The sequence below is a fragment of the Diaphorina citri genome, unplaced genomic scaffold (genome assembly GCF_000475195.1).
Source record: "Diaphorina citri unplaced genomic scaffold, Diaci psyllid genome assembly version 1.1 scaffold324, whole genome shotgun sequence".
In the NCBI taxonomy this organism is placed as follows: domain Eukaryota; kingdom Metazoa; phylum Arthropoda; class Insecta; order Hemiptera; family Psyllidae; genus Diaphorina; species Diaphorina citri.
Genome location: NW_007377759.1, coordinates 144,035 through 169,840, shown reverse-complemented (window position 1 = coordinate 169,840; position 25,806 = coordinate 144,035). Strand labels below are relative to the sequence as shown.

General features: G+C 42.3%; 1 protein-coding gene across 1 annotated transcript in view; it reads right to left on the bottom strand.

Annotated features, from left to right (window-relative positions):
- The window catches only part of LOC103507575 (obscurin-like), a 123,172-nt gene that overhangs the window by 50,499 nt on the left and 46,867 nt on the right, over positions 1-25,806 (bottom strand). Inside the window, 17 exon segments of the mRNA XM_026822405.1 lie at positions 369-532; positions 899-980; positions 1,012-1,408; positions 2,366-2,540; positions 9,082-9,202; positions 9,569-9,741; positions 9,984-10,092; positions 12,105-13,773; positions 13,891-16,994; positions 17,826-18,011; positions 18,592-18,650; positions 20,474-20,670; positions 21,072-21,159; positions 21,653-21,937; positions 23,703-23,757; positions 24,171-24,225; positions 24,769-24,940. Of these exon segments, the coding sequence (XP_026678206.1) occupies positions 369-532; positions 899-980; positions 1,012-1,408; positions 2,366-2,540; positions 9,082-9,202; positions 9,569-9,741; positions 9,984-10,092; positions 12,105-13,773; positions 13,891-16,994; positions 17,826-18,011; positions 18,592-18,650; positions 20,474-20,670; positions 21,072-21,159; positions 21,653-21,937; positions 23,703-23,757; positions 24,171-24,225; positions 24,769-24,940 (7,091 nt within the window).

Below are 25,806 nucleotides of genomic sequence, written 5' to 3'. Positions count from 1 at the left end.
CGAAAATTAAAGATCAGTTTATCAGTTAGTAGATATACTGAAATAAATAATAGCAACCTCCGTGGCCGAGTAGGCTTGCACACCGGAGGACCCCAGTTCGAATTTTCGGCTCTCGGAGTTCGGGGTATATTCAGCTTTGTGAGGACAATTGAGTAGCCACATTAACTGAGCTAAGGGTGGCGGCATTACCAGTTTGAAAAGATTGATGATACGAGTAGATGAGAATTAAAAGTAAAGGAAGCACTTGGTAATGCTGAGATAGCCACTAAAGTTGTGAAAAAACTCTCTGCTTTACCAAAAATAATTAATTAAATTAAATGGTTAAAAGAGCCGTTTTGAACTTGCCGTGGGCTTTTTCATATTCTCACCTGCTATCTCCAAGCTTCCCTTGCTAGATGATTCTCCCAGTCTGTTTTTCACTGCGCCAGAGTCTGATAACTGCGCCTCGTGTATACTGAGCTTAACAGCCCCGTCTGGAGTAGACGACATCTCTATACGATCCGACGGTAGCAACTTCTCACCATTCTTAGTCCTGAGGGAAAGGAAAACAGGTCAAAATCGATAAAAATCTTGAAGACTTCGGTGAGAAATGTATAAGAGTATGTACGGAAAATTTTGATCCGGGAACGCAAAAATTTGGTCAAAAAATTTCCGCCCCGCCGGGATTCGAACCCAGCACCTCCAGGTTGAGAGTCGGAATGCTCTTAATAAAGCATTCGGCCATTGAGGTTGGTTTTGGCAATTGTTACGGTGGAAATGTCGGACGATATGGTTGTACGACAATATTTCCTAATTGGGGGCGTGTTGGGAAACCGTCGTATCACGTCCACATTTAGGGAACATTATGATCCGAATTACCAACAGTATCAGCCCTGTTCTACTACGCCCGTACACTCACCATCTGAGCTGTGCTATCAGTTTTCCTTCCTTGCTGTGGTTTACCAGCGGCATCAGAATCCAGAGTCCTTGGTTTGACTCCTCTGGAATCTAAATCATTTTCACCAGCAAGACCTTTTCCATCAGCTCTTCTAGCATGATGTGGTCTGTCTTCATCGTCAGAGTCCAGAGTCCTTGGTTTCCCTCTTCTAGAATCTAAATCATCTTCATCGGCAAGACTTTTTCCTTCAGCCTTTCCACCACGTTGTGGTTTGCCACCAGGATCAGAGTCTACAGTTCTGGGTTTGTTTCCTCTGGAGTCAAGACCTTCGTCTTCGTCGGCTGAATCTCTACCGTCAGCCTTACCAGCACGTTCTGGTTTACCACTGGCTCCACGTAGTTCTATAGGGTGTCCCTCCTGTACTTCCAAACTTCTATTGAGAGGCCGAGTAAACATAGGAGGATGATCTGCCATGCGGAACCGCGCGAAACATTCCACTTCACCCACTAGATTAGCAGCGATTACCGTGTACTGAAATACAAAGATGATAAGGGGTAGGATATACATATTAACAAGATACAATACAGAGGGTTCTTTTATCTTCAAGGCGCTTTAACACTACCTACGGATAGTAGGTCGTTCGTATAACAATATATTACCCCTAGGTTCATATTACATTGAATAGATTGAGGGTTTTGAAGTATAGGAAGAGAGTTTACACCCAGGGCGGATTTTATCCCAAATAGATTGCCTCTTCTAGAATCTAAATCATTTTCATTGGCTGAATCTCCACCATGAGCTTTTCTACCACGTTGTGGTTTGTCATCATCGTCAGAATCTAGAATGCTTGGTTTATGTCTACGAGAGTCAAGATCATTTTCATCTTCAAGACCTTTGCCATCAGTTTTCAAATGAAATTTTAAGCATTTCTATTGAGATCAGCGTGTTTCGAACTTCCTTTATCAGCGAAGAAAAAAAAAGTGGTTGAGCCCCATTTTATTTGTGTTAAACATAAGTGCTTGTCACAAATGTTGTTCCTCGCTTGATAGTAAATAATTTTATGACTTGACTTGGACTCGAACCGTCAACCTCCAGATCTAATAGAGTCCACCGCACTAACCACTACTTGGAATCTAAGGTTACTTGAATCGATAAAAGAGTTTAAAAACGACGTTATATGTACGTCACAACGACAACTTGCACTGTCCAGCGCGATTGCACGTAGAAAATACATCAGTTCCCATGGATCACTGAAGTTAAGCAACTTTGCGCATGGTTAGTATCCGGATGAGTGACCATTTGGGTAATTGCGTGTTGCTGACTTTTCCCGGCCAAACTCAGAATGGGTGGAGTCAATGTGAGGAGGCGGGTCACAAAATACCTTAGCAGTTAGACCCCTTTAATAACTTTTTTTAATTTATTAAAATTTAGCAAAAAGGCCATTTGCAGAACCCCTTTAATAAATACATTATTTTAACCCTTACTTACACCAGTTTCACAGGAACCATAATCATTACTCGCTACAAACAGTACATCTCCGGTGTGACAATGGTGACCATTAGGTATAAGCAGGGTGAATGTACATTCCAGTAGACCATAGTCTAACTCCTTAGTATCCACTATGTATTCAACCACAGGTTGAGGGTCCTTACCAGCGATAGTCCTGGGGAATAGATTTCGAATAGTGATAAAATTAGCTAAATACCCTTTAGGGATAAACTATTCATTTCTGGGCAAAGTCACAACTTTGGGTCGGGGTTGTTTTTTGGGTCACTAGGAAGCTATTTGCAATGAAAACTTTGTTTTTTCAAAGCAAACTTGGCCGACTAGGTATCACTCTAGGCTTGCACAACGGAGTCCCGGGATCGATTCCCGACGAGGTCAAAGCATTTTGGGCTCTGTGCTTGGAGTTTGGGATGCACTCAGTCTCGTGAGGACAATTAAGTGGCTACTTTAATCGAGACCAATAGCGGCTTTACCAGAGTATAGACAGAATTTATTGAGAGTTGATAGTATCAGTAAAGGAGTCTCTTAGTACTCTTTTGATATCCAGTATACACAACTTCCAGCCAAGATGCAAGTTGGAGGTAATACATGAAAATAAAACAGAAAAATAACATAAATGAATAAGAGGTCTGTAAATACAACATTTTCCCTAGTAAATGTGTAAGGAGTACAGAAGGTCTCAAAAAGATTTTCAAACAAGTTATTTTTATTTATTTATTTATTCATTCTAAAAAAGAGGTTCGCGGGAACTGTAAGAATGGAGCTCTTACTATCCCAAAATCGAAGGAAGATAGAATAGGAGAAAATCCACTGTTCTGAGAACAAACCTTATCGAACCCGTGACCGCTCACAAGGCAGACACGCTACACTCCAAGACTCCAAGCTAACTAGGCTGGCTAAACAGATATGGAGCTACTTTAGTATTTCACATAGTAGGTAATGTCTAACTCTCTACATAAAAGACTAAGGCAGAGCAACACACACCACAAAGCAAAATCTTACCTGACCTAGCACCATAGGGTCTAGCCAATGTAACTTTCGAGTCTCCTCTTCCTGAATCTGCTCCATCTTTCGAACCCGCGGTCTCTGGCTTACCACGCTTCCTAGCAACCGTGAAGCTAACGGTACCCTCATCGTCTTCATCAGATTTGACTCCCGATTTACCTGTTGGTTTGCCACTGGCTTCGGAGTCCAAGGACCCGAGTTTGAGTCTTCTAGAATCTAGATCATTTTCGTCAGCTATGCCTCTACCATCAGCCTTACCACCACGTTGTGGTTTACCACTAGCATCAGAGTCTAGAGACCCAGGTTTGCCTCTTCCAAGGACCCGAGTTTGAGTCTTCTAGAATCTAGATCATTTTCGTCAGCTATGCCTCTACCATCAGCCTTACCACCACGTTGTGGTTTATCACTAGCATCAGAGTCTAGAGACCCAGGTTTGCCTCTTTCCTCAATAAGAGCGGTCAGTTTCAGGGGTTCTCCTTCATAACCGAGTACCTCAGAGAGGGGTTGAGCAATGGATGGGATCTTGTCCTCGGCTGAAATAGAAACAAAACCAGAGTTAATCCAACCTACAGATCCCAAATCTAACCCTACTCCTACTCCACTTATGGTCCCGGGTTCGATCCACCCCCAATAAAGAAATAAAATTGCACTCGTATATAACGCAGCACCTAACGGGTTACTTTCTGGTGTTCTCGTGTTAACTCAGCACCTAAATGGTCTTCCAACACCTCACCGTTCTTATACCTGAGGAGAGAAAAAGGATCTTTAATTTTGTTAAACATTTTGTGATTGCCAACAATCACATTAAACAATTTGCCAAAAATTGCGGAGTTCTAGGGTGGTAATTGTAATTGTGACAATATGCTGAAGACTGGCCTGGAATCTGGAATTTAAACTTGAAACGTCCAGTACCAGTACAAAATAAGGTACCTACGATTTGAATTGTCAAACATACGGGCAGTACGTCACACGTCAAGTTAACTTACCAAACAGCCTCGGGGTGTGGATATCCGGTAGCGATGACTTCAAATACAGTAGTCTTATCGTCCCGAAATCGAAGAGAGAAGGAAGACAGGATAGGAGAAAGCCAGTCGTTCCGAGAACAAACATTATCCCATCAGGATAATATCCGCCCCGGGCGGGAATCGAACCCGCGGTCTAGCGCCCTACGATTTGAATTGTCAAACATACGGGCAGTACGTCACACGTCAAGTTAACTTACCAAACAGCCTCGGGGTGTGGATATCCGGTAGCGATGACTTCAAATACAGTAGAGAGAGTTTCGAACACTTTCCTGGCGTCCATTTTCTCCTCAATGATTTGGGCCGGAACTGAAAACGTTCAATAGAAATTAGAATGTGTTTATTTTTGTTGTTCATCTTGTTAAACTAGATACGTACTAGATTTTTCCGATTGAGTTTCGTATTATGTATTAGATACTTTCAAATCTACGAGCCTTTGGACTTTAGAACTTAAGTGAATTCTATTCAGTGGTGAGACTAGAAGCTTAACATTTTGATCCTTTTCGAATACAGTAGAGAGAGTTTCGAACACTTTCCTGGCGTCCATTTTCTCCTCAATGATTTGGGCCGGAACTGAAAACGTTCAATAGAAATAATTAGAATGTGTTTATTTTTTTGTTCATCTTGTTAAACTAGATACGTACTAGATTTTTCCGATTGAGTTTCGTATTTCGTATATGTATTAGATACCTACTTTCAAATCTACGAGCCTTTGGACTTTAGAACTTAAGTGAATTCTATTCAGTGGTAAGACTAGAAGGTTAAAATTTTGAACCTTTTCAGATGTAGGATGGTAGCGTTGCGTTATTTTGCTCAAGGAAACAACTCAAACCTTTTAGCCTCACTACTTTCTTCGATTAGTGCGGCTACAACAGCGAAAATAGACCATTGACCATCGCATCTTCAGCTCCATCACCCGGGCCTAAGCGTAGCGGAGGGTAGAGCATTGCAGGTTAGGTATAGGGGGTTCACAATGTAAGTTGGAAATCGTGGACACGGTGTTGTAGAAGTTGTGTATGAGAGAAGGAGAATGTTGAATTTCCCATTGTATTGGAATGTGACAGTGGGTGTTGTGATGTTTTCCATGCAGTGTGTGATGGGAGGTACGAAGGAGAAATAGGGGAGGAAGAGACGGATTGATAGAAAGGAGGGGAAGATAAATAATGGGAGGTAGAAAGAGAAAGAGAGGGATTAGTAGAAAGGAGGGGGAGGGAGAGAGAAAAAGAAAAAGAGAGAGGGATGGAGAAGGATTGAGAAAGGGGAAAAATAGAGAGAATAGGGAGAGAGAGAGAGAGAGAGAGAGAGAGAGAGAGAGAGAGAGAGATTCCAAGTATGTGGGAAAAATTGTATTGATACGTGGGGATTCGATATTTGCAAAGGAATGGTTCATAAGGGAAAAAACACACATTATCACATGTCCCCCAGTCCATCGGGAATAACATGGAAACAAACAGAAAAAGAAACACAAAACACATCATGTAGATATCAAACAACCAAGTAACTATACTATCTAAGATTCTACGCTATTCAAACAACTCGTTCATTGATAAATGAAACAATAATAGCATAGGTTCCGTTTTACTACGGGGCTCCCTATAAGAAACAAAATACTACAATGACTGACTACTGTGACCATACTACATTTCCAGGGTAGGTGAATCGGGGAAAACGTAAAACAAAACCAAAAAGAGGGAGGGATGAGGGGGTTGAAAACGGGAACAAGCTACATTTACGATAGTATTGAGGTCTAAATGCTGCGCTACTATGGAAAACAGGAGAACTGAGTTCCATAAGAAAACTTTGCACTCGCACAAAATTCATTTCAGGAACGCAGACCAGGCTGAATATGTACGAAAATATTGTATGAACGTAGGATAACGAATAATAAATAAATACGAGCGATAACTTACGGTGAACTTTGAGCCGCGCAATGGCAGACGCCACGCCCAGGTTGTTAGAGGCTTCCACCTCATATACACCTTCATCGCCCAGACCCACATTACGAATAGTGAGTCTGTACATATCTTGATCTGGCTCTGAAGTCACTTGAACCCTAGGGTCAGTACCCGTGATCTTTTCACCTTTGAATGACCTTGAAAAGGAGAACAAAAAAAAAATAATTATGATACAAAAAATAATGAGATCCCACGAGAAAAACACCGTGTGGTAAAAAGTTCAACGCCAAGTCACCACAAAATCTTTTCACCTTTGAATGACCTTCAAACAGGAAGAAGAAAATTGATAAACGACCTTGAAATTAAGAAGAATATGATAGTTATGCCACAAAAAGTGATGAAATCCCACGAAAAACGTCTATGTGGTAAAAAGTTCAACGCCAACTAGCAAAAAAAAAAAGTTTCTACCTTCGTACTTCTTCCCAATTCTACTTGGGAGGGTGTTGCCGTCTTGTATTCTACTCCTCTATTTCCATCTATTTAATACTTTCTCTTTTCTCCATCCCTTCTCTCTAAAGTTTTTCCACTTTATCTCTCCATATCATATTCAGTCTACCCTATTTTTCAGGGGAGAGAGTATTTCTGGTTGAAGACTCACCAAGTAACTCTGGGTTTGGGGTTGGCATCTATTTCCACTTCGAAGGCAGTAGTCTGGTATGGTTCACATGTTAAATCCTTGAGTGCTTGGATCTCCGGGCGCAACAACACGTCCAGACGAGCCTGAAAAAATAACATGACACGTCGGCCGTGGAAGATTGTCGGGAGTTGAGTCGGGACACTTTCGAACTTTGGCTTTCTTCGACACGCTCAACTTTCGACGTTTGACGCGACAGATTCTTCGGTGTGTCGTCACCGTCGGCTCTCGAGCTTCGGCGAGAGATTTTTGCGGACTGGGCCTCCTCAATGTCCTCCACTTTTGATGTTTGGCGACTCAATTGATCGCCGGCCTCGCACAACTCCGCTGTAGAAGTGCGGGATGTAAGTCGTGAAATTCTAGCTATTTGCGCTTCTTCGACATCCTCCACTTTGGAGGTTTGTCGTGAGAGATTGCGAGGTGTGTCGCCACCCTGGGCCGTCGGCATCGGTCGTGCTTTTCCGTGAGCTCTTTCGACTCAGTGACGAAGGTTTTTCGTCCACTTTCGAGCTTTGTCGGGATAATGTCTTCGTTTCGGCTTTGTCCTCAATGATGGAGCTCTGTCGGGACTTGGAGAAGTTTTTCGGTACGCTTCCGTCGTCCTCGGTAGAGTCTTTGGGTGTTTTCAAGATGGATGATTGTCTCGAGAGGTTTTTCGGTTTGTCGGCGTTTTCAGTGGCTGTCGAACTTTGTCGACTCAGTTTAGACTCTTGCCGAGAGAAATTCTTCGGCTCTTGATTATCGCTTTCGGATTTATCGAGTTTGGAGCTTCGACGCGATAGGTTGCGCGGGGTTTCACTCAGTTCTGCATTGGACACTTGAGAGTTTACTCGGGATAGGATTGGTTTCTGAGGCTCTTCCACTGTTTCGACAATGGAGTTTTGTCTCGTCAGATTTCTCGGTGTCTCGTCTCCCGTGATGCGAGAACTGCGTCGAGATGTTCTTGAGGATTTGCCCTCGACATCGGCCTCTCCTAGCTTGGAAGTCTGGCGGGAGAGGTTCTTGGGCGTCTCGCTCACGTCGGCCGTGGAAGATTGTCGGGAGTTGAGTCGGGACACTTTCGAACTTTGGCTTTCTTCGACACGCTCAACTTTCGACGTTTGACGCGACAGATTCTTCGGTGTGTCGTCACCGTCGGCTCTCGAGCTTCGGCGAGAGATTTTTGCAGACTGGGCCTCCTCAATGTCCTCCACTTTTGATGTTTGGCGACTCAATTGATCGCCGGCCTCGCACAAATCCGCTGTAGAAGTGCGGGATGTAAGTCGTGAAATTCTAGCTGTTTGCGCTTCTTCGATATCCTCCACTTTGGAGGTTTGTCGTGAGAGATTGCGAGGTATGTCGCCACCCTGTTCAACAGCTGAGGCGCGGGAACTTCTCCGTGAGACCTTCACACTCTCGGCTTCGATTTCTTCGAGTTTCGACGTTTGACGGGAAAGGTTCTTGGGTGTGGACTCATTCAGTTCCGCCGTGGAGGTCCGAGAGCTTAGACGTATTTTGGCGCTCTGAGCTTCCTCAACATCTTCTACTTTCGAAGTCTGTCGAGACAGTTTAGAATCGTTCAGCTCTGCTGTCGAAGTGCGGGAGGTGCGACGGGATATTCGCGCGGACTGGGCTTCCTCCACATCTTCATTCTTGGACGTCTGCCGTGACAAATTCTTCGGTGTTTCATTCAGATCACCAGAGGCTGTTGTCGAGGTACGCCGCGACACCTTGGCAGTTTCAATCTCCTCCACTTTAGACTCTTGTCGGCACAGGTTCTTTGGTGTTTCCCCCAGTTCAGCAGTAGAGGAACGCGATGTAACGTGAGATATTCTCGCGCTCTCCGCTTCCTCAACATTTTCCAGCTTTGAAAGTGGTTATCATGATAGAGGACTCAGTAACTTTGTGAAGTTCCATAACATAGATGTAAAAGAAATAACTTATACTCTTCACTGGGTTCCTTACATACAACAAGTGGTTCCTTACATCGCCGGGCTGTGTTTTAAGGTGGTATATTATCAGGAAATTATCCCCAGACGGGAATCGAGCCCTAAGAATCCCTTCTTCCCAGACGGGAATCAAACCCTCAATCCGCTCACTTACCATTTGATATCGGGTTCAGGGAAAGCAATAACAACCGCGGTGAACTGAGCTTTCTCATATTTGTGAATAATGAGTGACTCCAGAGGTGTCTTGATACGAGGTGAACGGAGACCTTTCACATCTACGGGGAAAATTAAAGATCAGTTAGTAGATATACTGAAATAAATAATAGCAACCTCCGTGGCTGAGTAGGCTTGCACGCCGGAGGACCCGGGTTCGAATTTTCGGCTCTCGGAGTTCGGGGTGTACTCAGCCTTGTGAGGACAATTGAGTAGCCACATTAACCGAGCTATCAGTGGCGGCATTACCAGTTTGAAAAGATTAATGATACGAGTAGATGAGAATTAAAAGTAAAGGAGGCACTTGGTAATGCTGAGATAGCCACTAAAGTTGTGAAAAAACTCTCTGCTTTACCAAAAATAACTAATTAAATTAAATGGTTAAAAGAGCCGTTTTGAACTTGCCATGGGCTTTTTCATATTCTCACCTGCTATTTCCAAGCTTCCCTTGCTAGATGCTTCTCCTAATCTGTTTTTCACCACTACACTATATTCTCCTGCATCACTATGTGTAGTTCGTACGATCTCCAGTTTGTAGCTTTTGCCTTCGTTTGTGATCACGTTACGCTCGGATTCTTCCAACACCTCACCGTTCTTATACCTGAGGAGAGAAAAAGGATCTTTAATTTTGTTAAACATTTTGTGATTGCCAACAATCACATTAAACAATTTGCCAAAAATTGCGGAGTTCTAGGGTGGTAATTGTAATTGTGACAATATGCTGAAGACTGGCCTGGAATCTGGAATTTAAACTTGAAACGTCCAGTACCAGTACAAAATAAGGTACCTACGATTTGAATTGTCAAACATACGGGCAGTACGTCACACGTCAAGTTAACTTACCAAACAGCCTCGGGGTGTGGATATCCGGTAGCGATGACTTCAAATACAGTAGAGAGAGTTTCGAACACTTTCCTGGCGTCCATTTTCTCCTCAATGATTTGGGCCGGAACTGAAAACGTTCAATAGAAATTAGAATGTGTTTATTTTTGTTGTTCATCTTGTTAAACTAGATACGTACTAGATTTTTCCGATTGAGTTTCGTATTTCGTATATGTATTAGATACCTACTTTCAAATCTACGAGCCTTTGGACTTTAGAACTTAAGTGAATTCTATTCAGTGGTGAGACTAGAAGCTTAACATTTTGATCCTTTTCGGATGTAGGATGGTAGCGTTGCGTTATTTTGCTCAAGGAAACAACTCAAACCTTTTAGCCTCACTACTTTCTTCGATTAGTGCGGCTACAACAGCGAAAATAGACCATTGACCATCGCCGAGACCATCGACTAGGTATCGCAGAAAAAATAATCAGCTCAATTTCTTGATTTTCTGCGAGGGTCGGTACTATTGTCGGAGCTATGGTTAGTGCTCCGTTGAGGACACTTCTATTCATTAGGATGGTTTGTTTATTTTCTCGGCTATGGTACTCGGCTACGGTACTAGGCTATGGTCGATGGTCGGTTCTCCGTTGTCAACACCTACTTAGGATAAATCTAATTATAAAGCTACATAATTATTTGAAGCAAAAAACTTGGTTCTTTATACCATAAGAAAGCTCTGAAATTTTCGTATTTTGAGGACATGTTAGAATTGGAATCTTACCTGCGCACAGACATGCAAATAAAGCTCTGCGAGGGTCGGTACTATTGTCGGAGCTATGGTCAGTGCTCCGTTGAGGACACTTCTATTCATTAGGATGGTTTGTTTATTTTCTCTTGGGTCGGTACTAGGCTATGGTCGATGGTCGGTTCTCCGTTGTCAACACCTACTTAGGATAAATCTTTTTTTATTTTAATTTATTATAATTATTATGAAGCTACATAATTATTTGAAGCAAAAAACTTGGTACTTTATACCAAAAGAAAGCTCTGAAATTTTCGTATTTTGAGGACATGTTACAATTGGAATCTTACCTGCGCACAGACATGCAAATAAAGTCCAATACGGATAGGGCCGGATGATATGGATAAACCGACACAACTAGGTATGGTTAGTAATTTAAAACACGCTAGAACACACAGAAAAACGATTAGGGTTAAACAACAACACAGAATTACAAATATTATTAGTAAATTTTAGAAGAGAAGAAAATGTAGACACATTTTTTAATATTAAAACAAAAACAGAAGCTTAAAAAATGTACAAAACTATCAGCAGAATAACAAAACTACTCGTAATTTTGCAAGGCGATTAAATAATCACAAACCATTTGAGAGAGTCTTCTACCAAAGAAGAAGTCTTATGTTGAAATGCTTAGACTAAAATACGAAGAAGATAAAATGGACGGACAAATTAAAACTAGAGAGATAATAAAGTCTATTAAATAAGATAAAAGATATCGAAACCATGAATAATACTGACTAGAAATTTCATATGGAGCTTCTATTGAAACTGGGTCCTCCAAAAGATTAAGATATCTTTAGTATTAGCAAAATTATGGCTGGGTCCTCCAAAAGATTAAGAAATAAGAAATCAGCATTTAATCAGCTCTTTTAAAAGTCAGAATTGTTGAATTTTGAGTGGATAATCTTTGGTTTCAAGTTTTGAACAGAGCTTCAATTGACAAATAATATCTTTAGTATTAGCAAAATTATGGCTGGGTCCTCCAAAAGATTAAGAAATAAGAAATCAGCATTTAATCAGCTCTTTTAAAAGTCTGAATTGTTGAATTTTGAGTGGATAATCTTTGGTTTCAAGTTTTAAACAGAGCTTCAATTGACAACTGTCTCTTTTTGTAGTGATTTGACAAATTCTTGTCCTAAATCAAATCGGTCATCAAACCCAGTCAGCATTACTCATGGCCATGGCAATTCCACACAGAAAGATTGAAGAATAAAGTCACTCATACTGAAAGAAGAGAAGAATCAGCTGTGTTATCAGAATGTATAGGATTAATGACGAGTTGAAAATCCACGTCAAAAATTTGTTCGTTAGTTCAAAGTGTAGCTGAGGGCATCATTACCTCCTTTCTCATCTGATTCGGCCAGTTTTGAGCTTTGTCGGGACAAAGATTTGGCGGACTTGGATTTGTCCGATTGGGTTTCAGAAATCTCATCACTATCCCGATTCGCCGGCTTGGTTTTCCGCGAACTTTTCCGACTCAGCGACTCGCCGTCGGCATCGGTCGTGCTTTTCCGTGAGCTCTTTCGACTCAGTGACGAAGGTTTTTCGTCCACTTTCGAGCTTTGTCGGGATAATATCTTCGTTTCGGCTTTGTCCTCAATGATGGAGCTCTGTCGGGACTTGGAGAAGTTTTTAGGTACGCTTCCGTCGTCCTCGGTAGAGTCTTTGGGTGTTTTCAAGATGGATGATTGTCTCGAGAGGTTTTTCGGTTTGTCGGCGTTTTCAGTGGCTGTCGAACTTTGTCGACTCAGTTTAGACTCTTGCCGAGAGAAATTCTTCGGCTCTTGATTATCGCTTTCGGATTTATCGAGTTTGGAGCTTCGACGCGATAGGTTGCGCGGGGTTTCACTCAGTTCTGCATTGGACACTTGAGAGTTTACTCGGGATAGGATTGGTTTCTGAGGCTCTTCCACTGTTTCGACAATGGAGTTTTGTCTCGTCAGATTTCTCGGTGTCTCGTCTCCCGTGATGCGAGAACTGCGTCGAGATGTTCTTGAGGATTTGCCCTCGACATCGGCCTCTCCTAGCTTGGAAGTCTGGCGGGAGAGGTTCTTGGGCGTCTCGCTCACGTCGGCCGTGGAAGATTGTCGGGAGTTGAGTCGGGACACTTTCGAACTTTGGCTTTCTTCGACACGCTCAACTTTCGACGTTTGACGCGACAGATTCTTCGGTGTGTCGTCACCGTCGGCTCTCGAGCTTCGGCGAGAGATTTTTGCGGACTGGGCCTCCTCAATGTCCTCCACTTTTGATGTTTGGCGACTCAATTGATCGCCGGCCTCGCACAACTCCGCTGTAGAAGTGCGGGATGTAAGTCGTGAAATTCTAGCTATTTGCGCTTCTTCGACATCCTCCACTTTGGAGGTTTGTCGTGAGAGATTGCGAGGTGTGTCGCCACCCTGGTCAACAGCTGAGGCGCGGGAACTTCTCCGTGAGACCTTCACACTCTCGGCTTCGATTTCTTCGAGTTTCGACGTTTGACGGGAAAGGTTCTTGGGTGTGGACTCATTCAGTTCCGCCGTGGAGGTCCGAGAGCTTAGACGTATTTTGGCGCTCTGAGCTTCCTCAACATCTTCTACTTTCGAAGTCTGTCGAGACAGTTTAGAATCGTTCAGCTCTGCTGTCGAAGTGCGGGAGGTGCGACGGGATATTCGCGCGGACTGGGCTTCCTCCACATCTTCATTCTTGGACGTCTGCCGTGACAAATTCTTCGGTGTTTCATTCAGATCACCAGAGGCTGTTGTCGAGGTACGCCGCGACACCTTGGCAGTTTCAATCTCCTCCACTTTAGACTCTTGTCGGCACAGGTTCTTTGGTGTTTCCCCCAGTTCAGCAGTAGAGGAACGCGATGTAACGTGAGATATTCTCGCGCTCTCCGCTTCCTCAACATTTTCCAGCTTTGACGTCTGCCTCGAGAGGACTTTGGGTGTTTCGCTAACATCTCCAACAGAGGAACGAGATGAACGCCGCGATGGCTTAGAGGAGAGGGCACCATCCTCTTCAACATCAGCCAGCTTTGACGTCTGCCTCGAGAGGACTTTGGGTGTTTCGCTAACATCTCCAACAGAGGAACGAGATGAACGCCGCGATGGCTTAGATGAGAGGGCACCATCCTCTTCAACTTCAACAAAGTCAACGCGGGATGAATTCCGTGAGCTCAGAACTTCTGAACCATCGCTTGTGGTCACCTCAGCGCGGTGACTCTTGGAAATCCTCGAACTCGTGGTCACTTGGAGGATTTCGTCGTCGGCGATTTTCTCCAACTTGGAGCTCCTACGTTTCATATCCGTGACGCTATATTTAGACGCTGGAGGCAACTTGCCACCAGACTCATCGTCTGGGTTAATTATCTCGAGGGATTCGTCTTTGGAGGTGTGACGCGAGTAGGACGTTTCCCGGGAGCCTCGTCTGGAATAAATATCGTTTTCTTTGTCGCCATCGTCATCAAGTCTGCCTCGGGAAGGTTTGGTAACGTCTTCCTCATCTTGTAATCTCGAGTGACGTCTTGAAGCAGGTCGGTCAAGCTCATCATCATTCAGCCTGGAGCTTCGTCTCGAAGACACCTTTGTCAGGTCATCCTCGTCTTCCCCCAGTCTGGAGGTTCTCCTAGAGTACGTCCTCTCATCATCGCCGGAGTCACCTGCCTTAGACGCCCGTCTTGACTGTTGATCATCGACGAGAGACGACTGCTTCGAGATAAGACGATTGTATTTATCGTCAAGTCGTGACGTAGGCCGATACTTTTCCAGTTCAAGGTCTAAACTGTCGCCATCATCTTCCGGGGTAGCTTTGGAATATTTCCGACGAATTCTTTCCAGGACGCTCATTTCCTCTACAGGTTTTACCTCATCGTCTTCCCCAGATTCCTCGATTTTGCGAACTTCCTCATTTCTCGACATTTGTCGTGAGGTTTTTCTCGCGAGGAGTTGTTCAATTTCTTCGTCGGTTTTTTCTTTCGACACTTGACGGGAAGTTCTTCTCGTTAGACGATCTTCCTCGTCGTCAGCCAGGATGGAGGCACGTTTTGCTCTGATCTGTTCAATGAGCTTGTCAACATCGTCAACCTCCTCCTTAGCATCAATCTTATTTTTATTCTTGTCTTTGTCTTCGTCTTCTTCGTTCACGGATATCTCCCTCGTCGCTTCCGTTCTTGAACTTTGCCGACTCGTCTTTCGTGAGAGAACTTCCGCCTCATCGTCACCAATTTTCGACGTTTTCCTCACACTCTCGTCTTCACCCTCTTCAATGGTAGGACCTCTTAACAGCCGTTTCCGGACGTCGTTCCCATACGAACTCTCTACCGTGGAATCCTCCAGAACATTTTCAACGCCGTCATGTGTGACCGTCACTTTGCGTTTGGATGTGGTTTTGCCCCGTGACGTCACAATGACTTCACCATCCTCTGGTTCCGGTGAGATCATTTTTCTCGCGAGGAGTTGTTCAATTTCTTCGTCGGTTTTTTCTTTCGACACTTGACGGGAAGTTCTTCTCGTTAGACGATCTTCCTCTTCATCAGCCAGGATGGAGGCACGTTTTGCTCTGATCTGTTCAATGAGTTTGTCAACATCGTCAACCTCCTCCTTAGCATCAATCTTATCTTTCTTCTTGTCTTTGTCTTCGTCTTTTTCGTTCACGGATATCTCCCTCGTCGCTTCCGTTCTTGAACTTTGCCGACTCGTCTTTCGTGAGAGAAATTCCGCCTCATCGTCACCAATTTTCGACGTTTTCCTCACACTCTCGTCTTCACCCTCTTCAATGGTAGGACCTCTTAACAGCCGTTTCCGGTCGTCGTTCCCATACGAACTCTCTACCGTGGAATCCTCCAGAACATTTTCAACGCCATCATGTGTGACCGTCACTTTGCGTTTGGAAGTGGTTTTGCCCCGTGACGTCACAATGACTTCACCATCCTCTGGTTCCGGTGAGATCGTCTTTCTTAGGCTGTCTACGTCTTCTTCGTTCACGGATAGTTTCGTTTCCCTCCGTGAAGTTTGTCGCGATGTCTTGCGAGACACAACCTCTGCTTCATCATCCCCGTCCTTGGCTGTCTCGTCATGTCTCGAGGTTTGTCTCGACGCTCGTCTCGACTGTTTTGTCTCGCTCTCCGATGTCTGTCGGGATCTTATCTTATCCTTGTCCAAACCCTGGCTATCCAGTATGGACTCTGACTCGGTCCTCTTCGTTACTTCGGTACGCGAGGATTGTCGAGAAGTCTTGCGCGATGTTCTCACACTCTCACCGTCATCATCTGAGGAGGAACTCTTGTGGCTTTCAACTTTCGAGGACTGTCTGGATGTTTTCCGACTGCCTGCCTCTTCTCGTGACACGCTCCGCGAGTGAGAGTAAGCCTTCTTCTTCACATCCTTGCTGGACCCATCCCGTGTTAGTTTAGTACTGTCCATCGCCACAGCGGGTTCTTCATCGCTCTCATCCAACTCATCTATACTGGACGAGTAGGATATCTTCGGCTTCTTCGTCTCGTAAATGTCGATGCGTGGATGTTGCAGGTTCTCATCCTTGGACACTTTCACCTTCTGGGATTTCTCACCGGTCGGACCGTCCGTGATCTCGTAGATCGTCAACTTGAGATTGTCGTCTTCGTCTTTTTTCGTGAATTTCCGCCGAAGTTGTTCGCCCAGCGCGGCTTGGTATATTTCATCGTCCAGGTTATCACTCTCCTCTGGAATGTAGGATTCTACCTGAGCAGTCGTGATGGACCATTTCCGTTTCTTCTGTTTCGCGTCACTCGGAGTGGTAGCGTTGGGTTTCTCAATCACAGGGCCTTCTTCCACCACCATTCTGACGTCATCTCCTGGTTTACTGATACGACGCTGTTGACAGGTAGGTTCTTCGATTTCCGACGCTTGACGAGACGTCCTTCTCGAGTTGACATTGCTGTTGTCTACATCCACCTCCCCGGTAATCCTGGTTTTCATCTCTATATCGTTTACTTTCGCTTCAACTTCCACTTCTCCAGTGATTCGCGTTTCAAAGTCAACATCCACCTTCTCAGCTTCAGCCACTGATTGCCTAGAGTCCTCTCGGACGTAACTCTCCCGTTTAGACGTTTTCCGAACTCTTGGCGACGTTTCGTCTTCAACCTCTTCAACGGTCGGTCCCTTCACCTGCCGTCTCTCGGCGTCGTTCCCATAGGAACTTTCCACTATAGAATCCTCCAGGACCTTCTCTACGCCATCGTTCCACTGATTGCCTAGAGTCCTCTCGGACGTAACTCTCCCGTTTAGACGTTTTCCGAACTCTTGGCGACGTTTCGTCTTCAACCTCTTCTACGGTCGGTCCCTTCACCTGCCGTCTCTCGGCGTCGTTCCCATAGGAACTTTCCACTATAGAATCCTCCAGGATCTTCTCTACGCCATCGTGCGTGACCGTCAACAGTAAAAGGAGATAAGAGCCAAGTTTACTATTGATACATGGAATGGAAATAATAGGTACACAATGTCTCTATGTAGCGCGGTCAAATTTTGACTTTGCGGGGAGGAGCTCTACTGCGCTCCTTAATCCCACACTGGGCGAATGCCAAATTTCTAGCGGCTTTAGAGGGGTAAACTCCCTCCTCAGCATGGTACCTACCTAAGGAAGCATACTGTGACTTGAATAGCAGATGTTAATAGTCTCATTTATTCGTCACTTAGAATATTTTGACTTTACTGTGGCTGGAGCGCAGTAGCGTGACATGAGCTATAGCCGGAATCGGACTTAAAGTCTAGGGTGTTATATGCCACCTAACCCGAAGTGTTCTATGTTTACTTTCCTTTTATGTGGCTAGGATTGAACCCCGCGTCTTCCTGTTTACCAGACGAGGGTCTTGACTTCTACACCACCGAGGCAGAATGCGCCACCACACAGAAAAATTTTGTACAAAAAATGTAGCACATGATGAGTTTAACTTAAACACTACCGAGGTAGGATTAGCACTCATTTTGAATATTGTTGAGTGGGTTTTGAACAGAGCGGATTTCATATACTGAATTAAAATAAGTGGCAAAGACCTGTGCAATTTCTTAGGGATAAGAATTAAATAGGGATTAAATAGGGATAACGCCATCGTTCGTGACCGTCACTTTGCGTTTGGTCGTCGTTTTGCCCCGTGACGTCACGATGACTTCTCCATCGTCGGCCTTTTCGTTCGAGATCGACTTTTTTCGGTCGACTTCGTTTTCGTCGTCGCTGTCAAACCCGTAGATGCCTGCTTTTCGTTGGCGATTCGACAGTCGTTTCGTTTCTGCTTCTGTTCGGGATGGAGCGTTCGAAAAAAAGTTTTTGGAGGGCAAATCGGGTCGACGTTTGTGGAGATCGGACATTTCGATTATTTTTTTCGTGTACAATCATATCGATGATTTTGGTCGTTTAACAGGAGATTCCATTTTTTAAGGGGTTTTGGTCAAAAATATCCATGTTTTTGCCGGAGATTTCCAATATTTTCGATCGTCCGACAAATTATCCGTATTTATATTTCGATGATGGTTGGTGTGTGTTTGTGTTCCGGATGTGTGTCCCATTGAGCCATGTCCCGAGATGATTTCAATGAGGGGGAGAGAGCAATGTGAAGTTTGATTGGAAGGGGGAGCACAAAAAGCATGGTGGGTGGGGGAAAGAAATAAAACAGAAAACGGAAATTAGTTAAACTACTTGACTGGACTAGGGTTTAACTTAAGGTGAGATAACAATAGTGTTTGTTTATACTGCTTGAGTAGTCATTAATCTATTTTCACCAAAATTTAACTAAAACTATAACATGCAGTTTCTATAACTATAACATTAATGTTGTTCAATCCGATTTTTGTAGGTAGCTTCTAAAGGGATCTTACTATCTTGCCTCAAGTTAAACCGAACAAATAGCACATCAATTGGGTTACTCTGTCGTAACCTTCCCAACAAGGAACAATACTAGTAACAAGTTATACGTTAACAAGTTATACAATACCAACGTCAACGTTAACACAGACGAAAGTCCATAACGTTGGGGTATATCCACTAAAATACAATTCACAATGTAATAATATACCTATTCTTATTAAATGTTAGTTGATGTCATTATAAAGAACGAAATAAAATTACATTCTTTGGAAAAAAAAAGTTCAGCCTGTATGTGAACACTTGAACAGCCTAGTGACATACACATTATATACTTATAGATCTACAGTAATAATGTTATCATAAATCTATATTTTACCATAGATCTAGAACAAACAAGATTAAAATCGACACATTTGACTGTTATTTTACAAAGGGGATTCCGAGGGTCAGTTTTCTATAGCCAAATTGTCTACAGAAAGCTGTACAAAATTCAAAGGAAACTAAAAGAACTTTATGATTGCTTTCATGAAATTATATCAAAATGTTTGAAACTAATCAACTTGGACGCTAATGTTAAATTAAATAAATTATCAAAGACTAAAATACTAAAAAGGTTATTCTAAATTCAAATTGATTAATTAATTACAAATAATGAATTAATAATTCGCTTTTTATACAAAGCGAGATTACAATACAAAAATTTTAAGCCCATGAAGCCTTTATACATAGGTATTTACATTTTGAAACCACACATCTACAATGTTAAATAAGGTTATTCTAAATTCAAATTGATTAATTAATTACAAATAATGAATTAATAATTCGCTTTTTATACAAAGCGAGATTACAATACAAAATTTTTAAGCCCATGAAGCCTTTATACATAGGTATTTACATTTTGAAACCACAGATCTACAATGTTAAATGTATAATATAGACTGAATAAGTAGTGACGCACAATTGCAGACGAATGACTATTTCCTTTGACTATAAATCAATTAGAGCGCTTGGACATTTTCATTAACCTACGTCCCCATTTCATTGGACCTAAACAATTATTTTCCTGCAAAAAGCGTCACACTTTCATAGTCCATTGTCAACTGTTTCAAAATTTTCACCATTTGAAAAAAATACAATTTTATTTATTACGAGGGTAACATTAACTTAAACTACCTACTCGAATGAATTTGTTCACACCTATTGAAAATCTACATAATATTGTAGTGACGCACAATTGCAGACGAATGACTATTTCCTTTGACTATAAATCAATTAGAGCGCTTGGACATTTTCATTAACCTACGTCCCATTTCATTGGACCTAAACAATTATTTTCCTGCAAAAAAGCGTCACACTTTCATAGTCCATTGTCAACTATTTCAAAAATTTTACCATTTGAAAAAGATACAATTTTATTTATTACGAGGGTAACATTAACTTAAACTTAATTTGTTCACACCTATTGAAAATATACATATTAGACAAATTTCTAGCGGCTTTAGAGGGGTAAACTCCCTCCTCAGCATGGTACGTACCTAAGGAAGCATACTGTGACTTGAATAGCAGATGTGAATAGTCTCATTTATTCGTCACTTAGAATATTTTGACTTTACTGTGACTGGAGCGCAGTAGCGTGACATGAGCTATAGCCGGAATCGGACTTAAAGTCTAGGGTGTTTTAAGCCACCTAACCCGAAGTGTTCTATTTTTACTTTCCTTTTATGTGACTAGGATTGAACCCCGCGTCTTCCTGTTTACCAGACGAGGGTCTTGACTTCTACACCACCGAGGCAGAATGCGCCACCACACAGAAAAAAAATTGTACAAAAAATGTAGCCCATGATGAGTTTAACTTAAACACTATCGAGGTAGGCTTAGCATCAAAACACTCACCATTTGACCACGGGTTTAGGATAGCACTCAATATCCACTGTAAACTCTACATTCTGGTCTCCCTCCAATGCGGTGAAATCCTCCAACTTCTTAGTGAACAGAGGAGCACATCTAACATTCATCCTGCCATCATCCTGGCTCGAACCATGGTCATTGGTAATGAGAGCCGAGTACTTGCCCGAGTCTTCACGTTTCACCTTGAAATCAAAATAAGACTAGTGTTAGCACACTTTTTTTTTATTAAAGTTGGATTACTCCTCCATGACATTATCAGTAGTTCAGTGTAGCTGAAAGCGGAATTCACTCAGGAAAAGGACCCGTACAGGGCCGCCTATAGACTCGTTTGAGAAAAAAAAAATCATGTTTGCCAAATTACCTACGTCAAAATCCGACAAACCGTTCCAGAGTTATCAAACAAAGTTCGAAATTCAAAATCAGAACGACTGACTTTCTACTATCCTGTCTTCCTTCTCTCTTCGATTTCAGGACGAGAAGACCTTAGCAGTTACATTTCCCTCTATCAAACCTCTAGAAAAAATCGTCTTAAAAGTTTTAGGGTTTCAGGTCACTTCGCTTGTTCAAATGAAGAGATATTTACCTTGTTAATGATGAGGGAGTGTACTTGTCCATCAGCTGTGACCTTGAGATGTTGTTCATCTATCTGTAGAGGTTCGTTGTCCTTCATCCTGTGGAGTAGAGAGAGAGGAACAAGGTTATTAGGTTACAGAAAATGCCCTGGACGATAACTTCAATTCAAACAAAGCCAAACTCTTCTTCTTTTTTAAAATAAATAAACAATGAAAATTTAATGACTTTTTTTTTTAATTTGCCAAAAATCCTACTTAAGTTGTTACAATGTTGTGATTTTTTAGACTTGAAGTTGGCACGCGGATGACATAATATAATTGTGACAATCTGCTGAAGACATGTCTGGAATTTAGACCCGAAACATCCAGTACCTACATACAAAGGTATGTGCCAACTTTAAGTTCAGAAAACCACAACATTGTAAATAATGAAAACAGCTGATATTCAAAAACATTTCGAATCACAGAAGTATGCACAAATTCATCATCAACGAAGAGCAGCATTGTAATAAAATTCATAACAATCACTTTTTGAAGAAGAAAAGTTTCGTTATCCTAAATCCTTGGTAGGGAAAGTAACCCCTTTACTCACCATTTAACATCAGGCAAAGGATCCCCCTCCACTTTGATCTGGTAGGTAATGGTGTCTCCTATATTACAATCCACTGCCTTGGTCATGGTACGTAGGAATTGAGGCGGGGCGTGTACAGTCACTCGGGTAAAGTCGGTAATAGTCGACATTTCGTTCGTGGCGGTGACAGAATAGGAGCCGGAATCTTTCAGTGTTGCTTTCTCAATGGTGAGGGTGTGTACGCCGGAGTCATCGTAAGACAGGACCAGGTCCTTGGTCTCTTTCACCGGCTTGCCGTCCTTCAACCTGGACAAGGGACATAGGAGGGTTAATATTGTAGTCGTTTGTCTATCTGGCTGGGGCACGTTAAACAGGGAGTATTCCAGCCTGGACTCCCCTTGCTAAAGAAATAGCAAAGGTTGAGTGTGAGGGGCATCTGCTCGTAAAATTTGTTGCCAAAACCAAATGTCAGCCCAAGCAATCACCCTACATAGGGTTGATTGAGGGATGACGAAAAACGCCGACCCCATATGTACACGGGAAGGCGAAGAAAAAGAATAATACGCTAGTCGTAATCGTAGGCTCCGTAGCCGAGTGCTAAGTATTACACCAAGCTTGCACGCCGCGCCGGAGGTCCCGGGTTCGATTCCCGGAGAGGTTGCATTTTTTCGGTTCTAAGCTTCGAATACGGGATACACTCAATTTCGTGAGGGTAATTGCGTAGCTTCTTTGAATGAGTACCGATCAATGACGTTATGACGGTATTACGAGAGTAAAAAGAAAAGTTCTAGAAATGAAAGAATCAGTAAAGGAGGCTGTTATGACCAGAGTCCTTCAAATATGACGTTTATTTTTCTTAAAATATGACTCTAAAAATATGACTTTATGACGTTTATTTTTCGTGAAATATGACTCTTATTTTCGTCAAATATGACGTTTATTTTTCAAAAATACCTACACATAACCGAATATACTAAAAGTAGATTAGCCGAGAGTAGATTAGAACAATAAAACGTACATACCTCCTTCTTCAGTCTCATCTGCCTGTTTGGATTTGGTAACAGCTGTTTCATTTGAGTTCGTATAACGCCACGAACATTCCCGAGTTATTCATTCGGGAAAAATCGTGGGTTTCCGGCAGGCATCGGAAATACGAAGTAGTGCAATATTCAATCGAACAGAGTCGGGGGTTTTCGTCAAGACGTACATACCTCCTTCTTCAGTCTCATCTGCCTGTTTGGATTTGGTAACAGCTGTTTCATTTGAGTTCGTATAACGCCACGAACATTTCCGAGTTATTCATTCGGGAAAAATCGTGGGTTTCCGGCAGGCATCGGAAATACGAAGTAGTGCAATATTCAATCGGACAGAGTCGGGGGTTTTCGTCAAACATCGTATAATTTCGTGCATAGTGACAAGACAGGAGGGGGTGCAGTAAGGGAGGGAGAGGGGTTCATGCAAACAGAGAGTGGATAACATTGTATGAGAAACAAAATTGGGAAGTCGAAATGGTTGATCCGTATGAACACTTTGGATCTATTAATTGCCAGGACCACAATTTGAGTTTGAAATTTTGAATTAGGTAGGTAATCTGATTGGTTGATTTGAAACTTTTTAGCCAATCAGATGGCTCCATGCAAGAGTTTTTTTTTTTTTTAATATTTAAACTAAGTTTAAACTCTGTTTGTGGTAATGGCGTTAAGTCGGTCAGGGGATCTTTACCGGTCGGTCAGTACTTTACCCATGAAACGCCTTGTGTTGAGGAATTGTTTATTAAATAGGGATAGGAATGTTTTAATAACTTACAGTGTACGAGTACTCTGGATTTAGTGACGGCGCTTCCCACTTCATTGCTAGCGCGTACTTCATACTCTCCCCCATCCTCAGGTTTGACCAAGGTTACAGTTAGATGATAATCTTCAATACGCTTCGAGTCGCGAGTGATTTTGATGTTCGCGTCGGCCGTGATTTCCTGCCCGTTACGATTTTTCCCCAAAAAAGCTAAAATATGACGTTTTAGTATGATATCATGACATTATGACGTTTGAAGGACTCTGGTTATGACACTTACCATTTGACCTCGGGCTTGGGTATGCCGTCAATTGATTTCCTGCCCGTTACGATACCTGATGGATAAGGGAGGGAGTGATTAATGGATCTTCTTCTTCTTCTTAGCCTTTTCCTACTTAAATCGGTCGGCGTTTCTTGTCAGTCCCTTCCAGGCAGCCTTGTTGTGTACCTCATGTCCTGTTTAATTTTTCTCACTCAAGTCTTAATTCACATAATACTTCAACTTTTTTCTTCGGTCTACTTTGCCCTTTTATCCCCCTCACTTCCATTCTCTCAACTCTCAACCCTATGTATGTAGCTCTCATCTCTTCTTTCAACGTGACCATATAACTGTGATCTCCTCTATCTACAGAGGTAAACTCTGTAACCAGGCAACAGCTTCTGAACTAAGAGTTTTGATATCCTCAATATTTCCCTTGAATGACAGAGATGGACTGTCATTGAGAATATGGTCAGTAACTTGTTTCACCAGCATCCTCAGGCTTTACATTCTGAAACACCAGCTGTAGGGAATCACCTTCATCCTGCAATCAGAGAAATATGGGCTCGGTACAAGTGACTCGAGAATTGATTACTTACAATTAAAGAGCGAGGCAGCGCTCCGTCTCGCTAAGTGAAGAGAGTTTGACAATACTTGACCCAAACATACAGATACAGATCCTCAATACTTTCCTACGATGGCATTTCTGGCTTCCAAGCCAAGCCATGGTTTTCAAACCAGGAGGCAGGAGTAAATTAGTAATCAGAATTCATCGGAGCAAGCGGTAAACAAAGAAGACATTTTATTGACGGATTGCCCAAAATTTGTCTACCTTGTAAGCAAGCGCTAAGTCGTGGATTCGATTTTCGTCCGGGGCGGATACTATCTCTTGAAAACAGCCGTTTCCTTACAATTTACAAAGAGCTTTCAAAGCAGGGTTGCGTTCCTGATGGCAACTTTACAAAATTTCGACAATAACTACAATAATTATTATTGTTATGTAATGTTTCTAAAGGTTTTCTGTTGCATTTTTTTCGAAGGCATATCTTCTTTTATATTTCGACATAACTTTCACTTTCCAACTTACCTTATAGTCGACTTTGAATCTGTCCTCGGGCTGGAAGGGCTGTCCGTCTCTCAACCATTGAAACTGCGGAGTCTCTCCAGACTTGAGCAGATCTGAGTTCTCCAAACCGTAGAATATGGTCTTATCATCTGAAGCATAGAAAATAGAGAGGTTTAATAAATAAATCATCAAACTATTTCTATATTATCTGAGCTACTGTGAGACTAAATAATATGTAATATAATATGTAGTGCTTATTTATACTGCTCGCATAGGACTGATAAGTCTCTTTACTCCAGCAGTAGGTTACTACTATTATTCTGGTCAAATTCTCAAATTATTTGAGGATTAAATTCCATACCTCGGCTGGGATTGAACCCACGCCCTCCTGTTTACCAGGCGAGCGTCTTGACCACTACGTCAGGTAAATACATAATATCGATATAATAAAATCAGATAGTAGGTGCGTACAATATTATGTACGTGTACATATACCTATACCACACTTATATCTGTATATAAATAAATGGACCGATTCCAATAATTCCTCATTACATTGTATATTTGTATAGGTTCCCTATTCTATTCATAATAGGTAATAATAATTATGTTTGTAGGCGCACGGCAGTGCGCCAGGCCAAGTTTCTGTTTCAGCACGCACTGTGTATATTACACGAAATATTTCCACGCTTTATTTTATAATAATATTCCAAATCGTACTATCGTGAAATTTTGACCATATGCAATTATGCATATGCACCTAAATATGCCTACGAAATTTAACAAAGTTCTAGGTTTAACAGAAGGAGTATCACATGCCTTCACATGAAGGATTAAAAAAGCTGGTATCACATGCCTTCAGGCACATTCCATTTGTCAAGGGTATAGGTTTTCATTGCCCTTGGGATCAATTTAATTTGAAGAAACCATTTACTGATGGAAATTGTAATGGAACAATTTTTAACAACTACCTACCTACCTAGTTAAAAAAAAAAAAAAAAAAAAATAAAAAAAAAAAAAAAAAAAAAAACACCCCCCCCCCCCCCCCGGGCCGGTGGG